The sequence below is a fragment of the Patagioenas fasciata genome, chromosome 9, assembly GCF_037038585.1.
Source record: "Patagioenas fasciata isolate bPatFas1 chromosome 9, bPatFas1.hap1, whole genome shotgun sequence".
Taxonomy (NCBI): domain Eukaryota; kingdom Metazoa; phylum Chordata; class Aves; order Columbiformes; family Columbidae; genus Patagioenas; species Patagioenas fasciata.
The window spans coordinates 27,051,316-27,064,802 of record NC_092528.1 but is presented as its reverse complement, the minus strand read 5'-3'; the positions used below and the strand labels follow the sequence as shown (position 1 = coordinate 27,064,802).

At 43.3% G+C, this 13,487-nt stretch overlaps 1 protein-coding gene across 1 annotated transcript; it reads left to right on the top strand.

Moving 5' to 3' along the window:
• The first annotated feature begins 2,120 nt into the window (after positions 1 to 2,120).
• On the top strand, positions 2,121 to 12,112 carry LOC136105206 (cytochrome P450 2J6-like). The gene is made up of 9 exons (XM_065844844.2): positions 2,121 to 2,285; positions 2,857 to 3,019; positions 5,665 to 5,814; positions 6,228 to 6,388; positions 7,064 to 7,240; positions 8,027 to 8,168; positions 9,408 to 9,595; positions 10,551 to 10,692; positions 11,846 to 12,112. The coding sequence occupies exons 1-9, from the start codon at positions 2,121 to 2,123 to the stop codon at positions 12,022 to 12,024; spliced, it is 1,467 nt and encodes a 488-aa protein (XP_065700916.1). The 3' UTR covers positions 12,025 to 12,112.
• Positions 12,113 to 13,487: the final 1,375 nt, after the last annotated feature.

The window sequence follows — 13,487 nt, the reverse complement described above, 5'->3', positions numbered from 1 at the left end:
TGTTTGGAGGATGAACGCTATGTTTGGGTTAACTAAGTGGCGGAGAAGTTAAGACCTGGCATCATTCCTCTGGATGACACTAACAGTAGTGTAGATATTTGATCATCTCCCAAACCCGCTCAGAGAAGGGTGAGCTTGACCTTTTAACAACTTAGTGAACTTTTTTTCCCCAATCCTAAGTTACTTCCCCTTCCTGCCAGCATCAGCATTTTGGATAAAGATACTAATTTTTCAGATTGTGCAAATATACACAACATAGTGGGTTTGTTGATAAGCGATTCATGGATATGGTGTATTTGCTTATCAAGTCTGAATATTTACTCCGTAAGAAAACACAGAAATTGGATCACTTTTTAATTAATGTAGATAAAAATTAAAGGACCCATTACTTAAACGGATTGACTCTTGGGCACTTTTGTGTTAATCACTGATTAAAATAGCTAACGCAGTCCTGTCGCTGCCGTCAGTACCTTACTGAGACGCGTTTTGTGATGAAGCATTTGACCAACAGCTTGGTGATGCAGTAAATGACGGAGTTGTAGAGTGAACCTTGCAATTGGACTCTGTTAAGCCGCACTTTTCTTAAAGTGATCTAAAATGCCTTTGTGGCAAGCAGGCCCCTAAATCACTCATCCACCCATCACCAGTGTATGATGCAAGCAGAGTTGCAAGGAGGGGTTGAGCTTTGTTTAGACAGCGAATCTCAAGAGATGACAGCCCACAGGGAAGTCTTTGCTCTGACAAGTAGTAACAGCCTCAGAGAAAGTGCAGGGCATGACAGGAGGGGGTGCAGCGGAGGGCAGCAATTAAAATCCATAATTACCCTTTCAGGTCCTTGCTGTAGGGCTCTGTATCTGTTTGGGTGAGCAGTTGGCACACGTAGAGCTCTTCATCTTCTCCAGCCTTTTGCAGGTGTTTAGGTTCATCCTGCCTGATGGAGTTAAGCCAACACAATATATTTTGGGGAGCAGGAGTCCTGCTAGTGAGAGAAGGAGAAACTCTAATGTGTGGACAAGGACTCAGTCCTAACAGGGAGTTTGCAAACCTTGGCTGCTGAGAGAGGCATCTGGTTCTAGATCTGATAGGACAGGCGGGCAGTGGAGCTGCAGTCTGTGCTTCCAAACAAGCAGCGCAGCACTTTTATTAAGGACTGTGATGACCCCTGAAGAGTGTTCGCCTGTGCTGCCTCCTGTCCTTGGTGGGAGGAGATACCTTCAGCAAGGTTAAAGGTGTAAAAAATTTACTGCCCTGGTTAAAGCCTCAAACCATTTAGGGACACAGAGTTAGGTTGTGGTTGGACTCGATGATCCCGAGGGTCTCTTCCAACCAAAATGGTTCTATGATGATTCTATGATGCAGGTGAAATTATGGGCACAAGGTCAACTGCTGCTCATCAGGTTGTTGAACTCCCAAATGTGTTGTTCTGAAGACCTGTATCCTTCCTTTCCTACTACCAGGATTTTTCCACCTGTAAAATGAGAATTAGAGCACTGTTTCTCCTGTGATTGTTACAGACGCCCTGAGATCGCACGCTGCGACTTCCCCTTGGGTTTTCCAGTGTTCTAGAGTGTCTCAAACTCGCTGCTTTTTATACTTGCCAGTTGCTGAGGAGCCACTGTTGGGAAATGCTGCTCTAAACAGACACGTTTGCAATCACTCTTACATGAGGCTGCTGGCTGCTTCTCTTCGCCCCTTCTCCGAGAGCGCTGCCTGGCGAGGGCTCCTGTCCTTGTCTGTGTGCACGCTGCCCGGGTGGCAGCTGCAGTTTCATGTCTGAGCCCTGGCTTAGGTGTAGCCTGTGCTTGGAACAATGTGTTCCATCAAACCGATTGTTCAAAGGGATGTTTCTGGATGAGGTCCCTGCCTTCTGGGCTCTGCTGGGTCTTAAAGCAATGGTGGCTATTAGCATATTGCAGCATAGCGATGTATTAAATACGTTCAAGAGTGGCAAAGCTCCTCATTTTCTGGGTTCAGGAAGCGTGGTAGGAAAGAAGAGAGGAGGAAAATTCAGAAAGCTTAAATGTGACAGGGAAGGGATAAGAAAAGCAATATAGAGTCATTTCAACAGACAGATTCATAGCAGTTTTCTCAGTGATAGACTAGTTTGGAGGCGTGAAATTATGATAAGTGTAGCTCTCATATCCCTGGTTTTGTTTCTTCTGGGTGCACAGTTCTTGAAATTGCAATGGAAAAGTCGTGGATTTCCTCCTGGACCGACCCCATTTCCCATCATTGGAAGCATTTGGTGGATAAATTTTAGAGCTGACCATGGGAGCCTGAAAAAGGTGAGGATTTGCAGAGGTGAACTAAAGAGCCATTGAGGCTAAAAGTAAAATCTGGTGGTGGGTGTTGATAGGTTAATGTGGCAGCAGAGAGAACTTGATCCTGAGGGAAGGTGAGTCGTGGAAGTTGAATTAATTCTTCATGGGAAGGATTGTCAGGCATTGGAACAGACTGCCCAGGGCAGTGCTGGAGTCACCATCCCTGGAGGGGTTTAAAAGGTGTTTAGACGAGGTTCTTAGGGACATGGTTTAGTGCTGGAGTTGGGTTATGGTTGGACTCAGTGATCCTGAGGATATGTTCCAACTGAAATGATTCTATGATAAGTTAAGTAAAATCTGCAGAGTCTAATTTGTGTGAACACTTCATGTGTTCAAGTTAAACAGAACTGAGGACAATAATTTTTTCTCAAAAAAGACTTCTGGTAACCACTCCCACTGCAAAACAAAACTACTGACCCTTCTAATTTCCTTCACCCCTGATGAATATCATGCTAGAAGAGAGCAGCCCGTCGTGTGTGCATTTTGGTTGATGGTTCTCCCGCGGGTATTTTTTTGGCATTGGCCTAACTTACAGCTGGCAAAAAAGTATGGCAACATCTGTACCTTGTGGCTGGGTCACAAACCTATGGTGGTGCTGTATGGATTCCAAGCCGTGAAAGATGGTCTCACCACCAACTCAGCGGATGTTTCTGGGCGACTACAGACCTATGTCTTCAACAAAATGGCAAATGGAAAGGGTAAGATGTTCGTATCCATGCAAGGACTTAATCATTGATATATTTTTTGTTTCCTTTTGTTAAGGAAGTTTCTTTACCCTAGGTGTCCTGAAGCAGAGACTCAGGCATGGATTCCAGCGATTGTTCTTAAATAAGTAACTCATTTGTATGACACAGCACAGAGAACAGCTTGAGCTGGGTGCCTCTGGAATAGGGACCCCAAGTGAAGAATTCCCTGGGCAATTATACCCTTACAATCAAAGCTTCCCGCTCCCCACATGTCAGTTCGGGCTGATTGTAAAATTAGGGCCTGGGGTCTCCCCGTTCTTCATTGGTTTTCTTCATTTTCATCACGAGAGCCATTTCTTGTCTCTCTGGGTGGTGCTTTGGCTTTTACTGACCAGATTGGGTGCCAGTTCTAGGTCCTGTCGGTCAGTTGTTATTTTGCATCTACAGCTGGGGAGAAAAATAAGTACCTGGCAATAACCAAAACATTCTACTGTGCCTTGTCTTGTTTTAGATGCACCATTCCGTTCCTTTACTCATCTCTAGGGATGCAGCTCCCGTTGATGATTAAAAGCTCCCTTCTTGCTTTAAGAGACCTTGTGGCCCTTCTAGGCAGAAAGTTGGAAAGTTCACAGCTTGCAGACTAGGCAAACTTAGTTACTTATGCTAAGCAAGTTCTAGATAAGCAGTTTATAAGCAAGTTCTATAAGAAGCAGTATAGCAAGTAGTTCAATAAGTATGTCAGTCTATTCCCTAACACTCTCTTGTTTTCTTTATTGACGAGCCCTTAGTCCCCAATTCACCGTTTCTGTCTGCTCAGGGTGAACAGCACAATCCAGTGTCACTCTGAGCTGTCTCAAAGTCCCACTGTCACACACAAATTTCAGAATCTCATCAGAGCAGCAATATTTGACCCTAGTTAGGTCTTGCTTGTCTATTCCTAGTGTTGTTAAAGTGTGTGTACTGATTTGAAATAATCTGGAGTTTGTGGCCTCCTCTGCAAGCTGAGGCTACAGTAATTTTTTATGGTCCCAGCTGTTTACAGCAAACGTAAGGAGAGTATGGATGGAGCTATAGAGCAAGGTCTGTCTTTTTGGGAAGTGCAAAGGCACAGGAAAGTCGCTGGAGCTTTAAATGTATTAGCCAGGCTGTACCTGCAACATATCCAAAGCTTCTAATTGTGTTATCATTTACATCAGACACTGAGAATGACAGTGGATGGAGAATAAAGAGGATGCTGCATTTGAAACAGAAATGATTGAGCTTGTTTCACTAGCCTCTTCTCTAGAGGATATAAAGCAGATGCCTTTCCTCAGTCAGGCTTTGTTGCATGTGGATTACAATCTGGAAAGCTTTAATTTATAACGCTAACTAACGTAAGTAAAGAAAAGCATCCTTAAGGAATGGAGATTATTAGGTCTGAGGCCATTTCAGTCTGTTTGGAAGAGTCTTTATTGCGGCCTTTTATCTGGGTGATGGGGAGTGAAGCAGCGGGGCTGTGCCAAGGTGCCCTCACGCTGGCAGTTTGCGACAGGGCTGGCTGGAGCCATCAGCTGCAACACAAATACCCGCCTGCTAGTCTGGCACCTTTTCTGGTAGCCCAGGCTCTCAGATAACAGAAGGAATAGGGGAGAGTTATTCCAGGCGGTGGCCATGCAGCAGAGATTGATTCCCCACCGTAGGGATTCAATGGTTTGTGCTAGGCTGTCTGCTGGACCACAGGCTCGCAGCAGGGGCCTGGGGTTCCTTCCTGTCCCACAGTGAGGCCTTGGTCTCACAAAGCTGTTCGTAGCTTGGCTAAAGCCTGCTCTTCCTATTCTTGTTCTTACCGGGTGGTTCTTGCCCTGGATTCCTTTTCTTTCCAGGAGGGATCTGGACCAGGACAAGTGCTCGATATCTCGTGTAAACAGCCTGGTAACATTAGGATCCCCTAAAAGTCAGAGACTGTAGCACAGACAACATGTGCTCAGAATCAGTTATCCACTCTAGTCATTAAAGAGTTTTACTTTCCCAAGCACCAGGAGATGCAATGATCTCCAGAAGGTTTGCATCAGGTTAAGAAGCACCAGCACAGGGAATGCCCAGACCCCCCCAGTGAGCTCCGCAGAAATCTCTTCTGGGCATGAGTAACTTGGTGAGAGACACCATCGTATTTCCAGGTGGTAGAAACCTGAACTGAAGCGTTTGTTGAGGAAAACTGTCTTTGCCACTCCTGCAGAGTTGGCATGGGGCAATATCTCCAAGAACACAATGTCCATATGGGGATATTGGCAAACGCAGCTTAGAAGTCTTAATTGCATTAGAAGATTGCACAAGATAATACATGAGATCTTGTAAGAGATTGCATGAGCTGGACTATAAGCTTGTCTATGTGAATAAGGGTTTAGATTCATTTCTGATCAAAGCGTGGGCAAATAGGAGGCAACTCCAACCCACACTGTCTTTGCAAGTGTGTGAGTCCTGAGTGGGCTTTTTGCAGGGGTGGGAATGTATTAACCAAGGCGGTTTCTCTGTCTCTGATAAAATACAATTAAAAACCCACTGCCCCAATGCAGCTCTCTTCTTTGTGAGTGGCAGCATGATGAGATTACCATGTGTGTGAGCTGTTTGCTATTATATAAACATTAACATGACATTAAATTGATTCTTGGTGGCTGAAGGTATCCTGGTCTCAAATGGCCTCATCTGGAAGCATCAGAGACATTTTGGAATCGGAGCTCTCCGAAAACTGGGAATGAGCAACAAAGGAATGGAACGCGGGATACAAACCGAGGCCCGTTATCTGGTTGAGTTCTTCAGGGATAAAGCTGGTACATCACTGGTGGGGTGCTTGGTGCGCTGGGGCTTTTGACATAGTACATCGTGTGCGTGACTCTAAGGGTAAAGCCTGTTTTTGCTCTATAAAAGAAGGGGTTTGGAGCACAACTTAGACTGTTTGCACAGTCAGACCTCAGCAGTGTGAGTTTTGGTATCAACACCAAGATCGAGATTTAACAAAAACAAACAAACAAACAAACAAAAAGGCAAACAATATAACGAGACTGGGAGTTCAAAATTGGAGGTCTTCCTGTCCTCATTTTTGAAGGAGGTTTATCTTTTGTTATATTTTCCATTGAACTTTGGGTGTTTCATCTATTATAAAATGTCATTGTGATCTTGCTTCCAAGATCACAAAGGAGATGAAGAAAGTGTTTTGGAGACAAGTGCGTATCTCTGTCTGCAGGAAGAGCTTTCGACCCTTCCTTCCCCGTTGTTCACGCCATCTCGAACGTGATCTGCGCTGTGGTTTTTGGACACCGTTTCTCCCTAAAGGATGAAACCTTCCGCCAGCTGATTGAAGCATGCAATTACATAGTGGCTTTTGGGAACAGCTACCTTTACTATGTGAGAAAATTACTTATTTAAAATGCAAAATATTTTATTATTGAGCACAATATTATTGCATTAGTATGCAATATCATTATAGTACATATATTATTATAGTTATTGTGTTATTTAATACACATTAAATGCTGCTAAAAAATCTGGCTATGAAAATGAACTGGACCTGCAGTGCTTTGGGTTTGACATTGTTCAATTATTATATAAATAACCTCTGTTGGAATTTCTCAGCAAAGGCAATGTACTTGGGATGCTGAACTTTTCTGTAATGGAAACACCAGTATTGTTAGGGTGAAAAGGCGACACTCTATAATAAGAGAGAATGTTTTTTTCTATGTACTAAAGTAATGTATATATACACTTACTAATGCTGAAGTTATTAATATTAATGTTAAATTTACTTGGAAAGTGACTTCTTTTGTGGGTGGATTAACAGAGCAAATACAAGTAGAGTTACGCAATAAGGACACGAAAGAATCCAGAGTGGAAACTGTGTTGTCTTTGATTTGTGGATTTATTATGTGTTCACGTACTCAACATTTCTTTTTGATGCTACAGTGTTTTTCCTAAAGAAATTAATTCAGCAGTTTGGCCCCAAAATGCCCACGCTGTGTCTCTATAGCGGCCTCGCTCGTGCCGGGTGACTCAGGGCAGCTGTGCTGAATTCTTGCTCCACAGATAAGTGAAGTTTTCCCGTGGGTTGCAGAGCATCTCCTGGGACCCACACAGAAAGCGTCTTCTTGCTGCGACTTCGTTCATGCTTTCGTAAGGCAGGAAATCAAAAGCCACAGGGAAAAAGGCAAAATAGACAAACCAGAAGATTTCATTGACATTTACCTGGATCAGATGGAGAAAGTGAGTGATTTATGTGACACAGGTCCTGTTCTAACAGACTCTCTGCACCTTTCCTATGGCTCTCTGTACAAAGCAAAATTTTTACAGAGCTCTATCAATACAGTTTAAGAACTCTGCTGTCAAACTCAAGTATGAACTTTGAATAGTTAGTTTAATAACTTGTTTCAGAAATACAAATTAATTACACCGGTTTGTTTTTGTACTATGGAATCCTTAGTGCAGGGTGGGCAGTAGGGAGGACTCTGGAAAGGTGCAGGTATTTGGATGGCTGTCTCATTCTGATTCTTTATGTCTCATTATTTACATTTATTATCTTTGTGCTTGGTGCTGAGCTTTTGTGTGCTTAGCAGTACTGTACAATTGCCATAGCAATATTAAAATGATGGCAGTCTCTGTCTTTTTGCTGAAAAAAACCATTAATTTTAAAAAATGGTAATGTATTACATATGCGATAGCTAAAATCAGCAAATGTGCAGAGGGCAGCAATGGTGGGATAAAACTGCTTTGAAATGCTTTTTCCTGATGTGGAATTTAGCAGCAAGGCAACGAGTCATTCTAGACGGCAGCTTAACAGGATCTTAGACACCTGAGGCTTCCGACAGTGCCTGTAGTTTAACAGTATCGATGTACTTATTTGAGGAGAATCTTTGCATGGATTTTCGTTCTGCTCATGTACCTGTATTTTCCCCATCCTCCAGAACTATTGTTTATCTATAGCGATTGCAGTTTGTCTCGGTGCCGTGACACAGGTGTGCTGCATTTTACCTTTCTCATTGACACCCGCAGACTAAAGATGACCCCGGTTCTACCTTTGATGAAGACAACATGGTGCAGTCTGTTTTTGACTTTTTCCTGGGTGGCTCGGAGACCACGGCCACCACCCTGCGTTGGGCTCTGCTCTACATGCTGGCTTTTCCTGACGTCCAAGGTGAGTCGCAGGCACAAACACAGTTTAACATGTTTAACTAGAACAATTGTCCCTTTACACTTTCTTTTTTCATGATCAAGTTGTTTTTGAAGATCAAGCTTTCATTTCTGTTTTTAAGATCGTATTTTTGAGCTTTGATTATAGGAAGACAGTGAGGTAGAAAATCTTCAGACAGATATTTTAAAGTAATTTCAGGGATATTCAACTTCTGATACTGTATTTGTCAATTTTTGCCAGACTGTTTCAGTACATTAAGCACATAATGGAAGGTGCAGTCCAGCTTGTAACACACAAGCTGAAATATGAGCTTGGCTTAGGGAAAAGTGACACTTTTCTGGTATCCAGAATGTGTAATAACCATATATTATTTCTATATTAACTGGCACACCAGTTGTATTTCTGTGTAATAAGTATAATTGTTGTAATGTATGGGAATGTTAAAGTGAGAAGGAAGACAAAAAGCTGGTTGGAAAAGTAGTTACACACTAGTTTCAAAATTTGTGAATGATTTGATAGAAGGCTTTCGGAAGTGAGGACGTGTTCTTGCCTCTCAGGTTTAGAGCTAGAACTCTTTTCATGCTTTTGGGGCTAGAATGCTGGGATAACAGAGCCGTGCTCAGGCACATACACTTCAAATTCTAATGAAATAAAAAGCAAACTAAATCTCTTGGATTGCGAGCCTAATTTTGAAGCATGAAATTTGACCTGGAACCCTCCGACACTGTGTAAACTGTATTACTTACTGAAGCCGAGACAACAGCCAAAAGAGATTAACAGCGCGTGATGGTTTGGTAATATTATCCCATTCCAGTTCTCAGCATTACATCTGTATATCAGCCTGATACGATGGCTCCCTTGCAACATCCTGATTAGTGTGCTCTGAGTCTGTATTTAGCTACAGTAAAAGTAATAGCTTGAGTAACTGAAATGATCTCTTAATGAGAGGTTCTGGTTTTATTTACAGTTCATTCCCCTTCCTTTAATTGTGAAGCTCAATAGTTCTGTTGGGCTTGTGGAAAGATGCCGCGAGCATAGAACCAATAAACTAGGAGATACCAGAGCGTAGTAAAATCATAACTAGATAGTTGAATAAATGTATTTATAGTTTAAGATAATGTGAAGTATAAATTATTTACATATTCTATTTTTTCACCACTATAATCCAAAAAGGAGATGAAAGCTGTTTCATGCCAAACAGTGTTCTTGTATCTATTGTGGACTTTTTTTCCTATTTTATAGAAAAGGTCCAGAAAGAGCTGGATGCCGTTCTGAGTCCCTCCCATCTCATCTGCTATGAGGATCGGAAGAAACTCCCTTATACATACGCTGTGATTCATGAGATCATGCGCTTCAGTAGCATTGTTCTAATCACCATTCCTAGAGAAGCAGTGAAGGATACAACCGTTTTGGGGTATCGGATTCCAAAGGTACAGGTATCCTTTGTATTCCAGTGTGATCTTTGGCTGTGAGTTAAGTTCCTTGCAGTCGTGTTGAACACTAACGCCTTTCCTCTCCGGCTCAGGACGGGTGGCTGCTGGTGACAGCGCTGGCAGACACACTTTTCCCCTCCCATGGCCTCTGGCCTGTGCTTTTGTCTCACAGACAGGGAGTGAAAATGCTTGCCAAAAGCACAGTTCCACACCAATTAAATCAGTGTTCTGTGAGAGCGCTGCTGGGTTTCACTTCCCCAGAGCTTGTGATTTTGAAATACTGTATAAGCATTTGAGCTGTTACATTTTTAAGACGTCTCAGAAAATACTTTATAAGCATTTGAGTTCTTATTTTTTCAAGAAGCCTCAGAAAAGACTTATCAGACTCGTGCAGTGGTGTCTGTAGGGAAGGTTCAATGAACTGTTAACACTGGGATATTGTCTGCCATGTGGACAAAAATTTTCTTCATTGGTGATATCTGAGACAACTCCAAGCATCTACTCAACTTCATTCACGTAGGACTTCTTTTTCCTACTATTACCTCTCTGGCATCGTATTTGAAATACAGAATCATAGAATGTCCTGAGTTGGAAGGGACCCACAAGGGTCATGGAGTCCAACTCCTGTCCCTGCACAGGACACCCCACAGTTCACATCGTGTGTTTGAGGACATTTTCCAGTCTCTTCTTGAACACTGTCAGGCCTGGGGCTGTGACACCTCCCTGGGGAGCCTGTTCCAGTGTCCAGCACCCTCTGGGTGAAGAAACTTTTCCTCATGTCCAACCTAAACCACCCCTGGCACATCTAATAAAATAATAATAAAATAATCTTTCATTTCTGCTGCCTCTCCATGTGACCAACAGTGTGATGAATTATAGCTGGAATTTGTTTGTATCCTTTTCATCCTGATGTGTGAGAGACAGAACTGAGCCAACAGGATCTTCCTTTCAGGGCACTGTGATTATGCCAAATATCGACTCCACTCTTTTTGACCCTAATTACTGGGAGACTCCTCACCAGTTCAACCCTGGCCATTTCTTGGACAAGGATGGGAATTTCGTGACCCGAGAGGCTTTCTTAGCCTTCTCAGCAGGTGGGTGCACTGGTGAGTGAAGCCCTTTGGGTGGGTTAGATTGTGAGTGTGAAGCTGTATTATTTTTGTTGTGGGGAAGGCCAAAAGGAATATAATCCCAAACTACAGGAGCACATGTTTTTTTACAGCCTAGAAAAATGTTTGATTACAAAAATAAGTTGTTTGATAACTGTGTAACCCTTGATCTTGGATTTTTGTGAAAATGAAGAGAAGGGGAAGGAATTGGCCCTGGAATTGCCAATAATTAGGGGATTTGAGTCCTTACACTGTTGTCCTCTGTCATGCTCTGCATATGCCAGATGATTCTGTTATAGCAGCTGTCTATGTCAGGCTGCTCTGCTGGAGCCGATTTATTTTGTATAAATAATCCAGTATTAATGGGTGCAAAAATCTGAAGCTGGATCAAACCCATCCCAAATAACTGTGTCTTTCCTGGGGAGTTTCTGGAGCCTCCCTTCCACGCAGTGTGTGATTTTATAGAAGTTTAAGCAAACAAAAGCTCTTGGAGATCACGCCAGGAGGGAAGAGCCTGATTGTCAGAGACCTGAACTGAGATGTGGAAGCCTCAGGCTCAGGTTCCTGCCCTAAACTGGGCAGAAGATGAATTTGAACATGATTTCCAAGCTGAATGGCCTAACCAAACATTTCAGGGTCTGTCAATGTCTTTCTCTGACTGGAAACTATGTCCTGGACACAATTAACTGATAAATTGGGAAAAGTTTTTTCTTTAACAAGTTGTTTTCACTGAAAACATTACATAGAAAAATGTCTAGTCACATGTAGAATGTCCTCCATATTCTGATTTTTCACTGCTATTAGTGAAGAAAAGTCAGCCTGTACTAAGTGGAAGCTGTGAGGGAATCTAAAGATGCTTTCTTGTTATTCTCGTTTGGAATCAAGAGACTGAAACTCAGTTCATAGAACTGGGGAGTCCTGTAGATTAGGGAGTAAAGTATGAAACTGCTGGGGAGCATCTCTGGTATCTTTTTCTATGATCTGGCAGGTCCTGCAAAAAATTGTTCCAGATATCTCAGTTGTTTGGTCAGTTCTATCTGAGAGGAAAATGTCAGATTCAGGAAAGCCTGTTGTTCCTCGCTGATGCTCTTTTGAAAAGCTGGGGGGACTGACTGCTCTTTCCCTTCTCGCTCCGCAGGCCATCGCGTGTGTCTGGGAGAGGCGCTGGCGAAGATGGAGCTTTTCATCATCTTCTGCAGCCTCCTGCAGACCTTCAAGTTCACTCCACCAGAAGGAGTAAAGGAAGTCAACACAGACTTCATCTTCGGGAGCACAATGAAACCCCATCCGTACAAGCTCCGTGCAGTTCTTCGCTAGGTGGCAGGGCATTGCAGATTTGAGAGAGACACATTGCCACAGCTTTGCTAGTATGCTGATCTTTTCTGCAAATTCTAGGTTTTTCATTTCTAACTCAAATTCAGTTTGAATCTGTCCTTGTATTGTTATGTGCCTAAGAAGCCACTCCTGAAAAATCCTCTGTTTTTCCTGTGTCTGGGAAATATCTGTGCATTTTTTTCTGCTGTATTGCAAATGAAATAAACATAGAAAATTATGATGGTGTCTGGTCTTACTAGAAACTCAACAGGAATATTATTGGAGGCAGAAGGAATATTAAAACCAGCTGTTGAGGCACTTCCCCTTGTTCCCATGCATTCTCAAATCTCAAGTGGATTGAAGAAATGCTCTTTCCAGAGGTGGTGGCTCTGAGCATCACCAGAGCCCCAGGTATGGTTGCGTGGGGGAACAGTGTTGTGGAGGGGATGCCTCAACGAGGTGGGAGCCAGCTGGTTTGTCCAGTTAGCTGAGCCATGCAGAGATGACAGCTTCATTCTGGAAGTAAGAAAGCTCCAAGAACACAACCCTTCACTCGAGCGTGAGGCTGGTGACTCAGGCTGAAAGTGAAGGCAAACCCCTCATATTCCCTGATGAAGAACTGCAGAGGGGAGCTCAGCGCTGATGGAAAAGAAGTGGGCGTGTTGGACCATTGGGCTGGCCTGAAAATGTGTGGTTGTGTGGTGTGGTGGGGGTTTTTTCTGTGTGGTTTTGTTGGTTGGTTGACTGTGGTTTTTTTCCAATATATTGTAGTGGCACCTTTAAGAGACATTTCTATGAAAGAGGGAGTCCTCTGACATAGTTGTGTTTGTAATGATAATGCTGTGCAGTACTCCAGGTTGGCCGTGTTTGTTGATGCCTGCAAGCACAGTTAAGGGTGCTGCTTGTGGTCTTGTGAAGCAACACCTGGTGCCTGCAAAGGAGGGACAGAGCAGGAGAAATTTGTGTAGTGTTTCCCAAGAGCTGTGTAAGAATTGAACTTCGTGAGAGTTTTCTGTGAGCACAAGGGCAGCTGCACGCAACCTTCCAGCAGCTGGGCTGAGGGACACTGAGCAGAGCTGAGTTGGGAGCTGGGCCTTCGCAACTTCACAACTGTTATTATACTTCAAGGATTAGTTGTCATTGCCTCGTTTATCCACCACGTTAGAGTTTTCTTTCTTTAGTTTTAAGTTGTTGGTTAAAAAAAATAACAATTTGTCTTTGTGAAGAACCTCAGTCATAAGGTCATAAGGCTCAGTGTCATAAGGTTCAGTGCTCTCTCCTCAGGCTTCTAGTTTGGGGCTCCAATGGGTGCTGTTGTGGTGACTCCCATGGATTTGAAGTTGGCACTTGCTCCTGCTGTAGTTCATCTGGGTTTGCAGAAGAGGTGTGTGAGCTTAGTGGGTCAAGCAGATGAAGCCGATGCGGCTTTCCTGCTCTTTAATCCGTATCGAGCTCTGTGCTTCTGC

Coding starts and splice junctions, on each gene's coding strand:
- LOC136105206 (XM_065844844.2), top strand. CDS start 2,121: ATGATAAGTGTAGCTCTCATATCCCTGGTTTTGTTTCTTCTGGGTGCA. Junction 7,241..8,026: donor ACCTGGATCAGATGGAGAAA/GTGAGTGATTTA, acceptor TGACACCCGCAG/ACTAAAGATGACCCCGGTTC. Junction 10,693..11,845: donor TTTCTTAGCCTTCTCAGCAG/GTGGGTGCACTG, acceptor CTCGCTCCGCAG/GCCATCGCGTGTGTCTGGGA.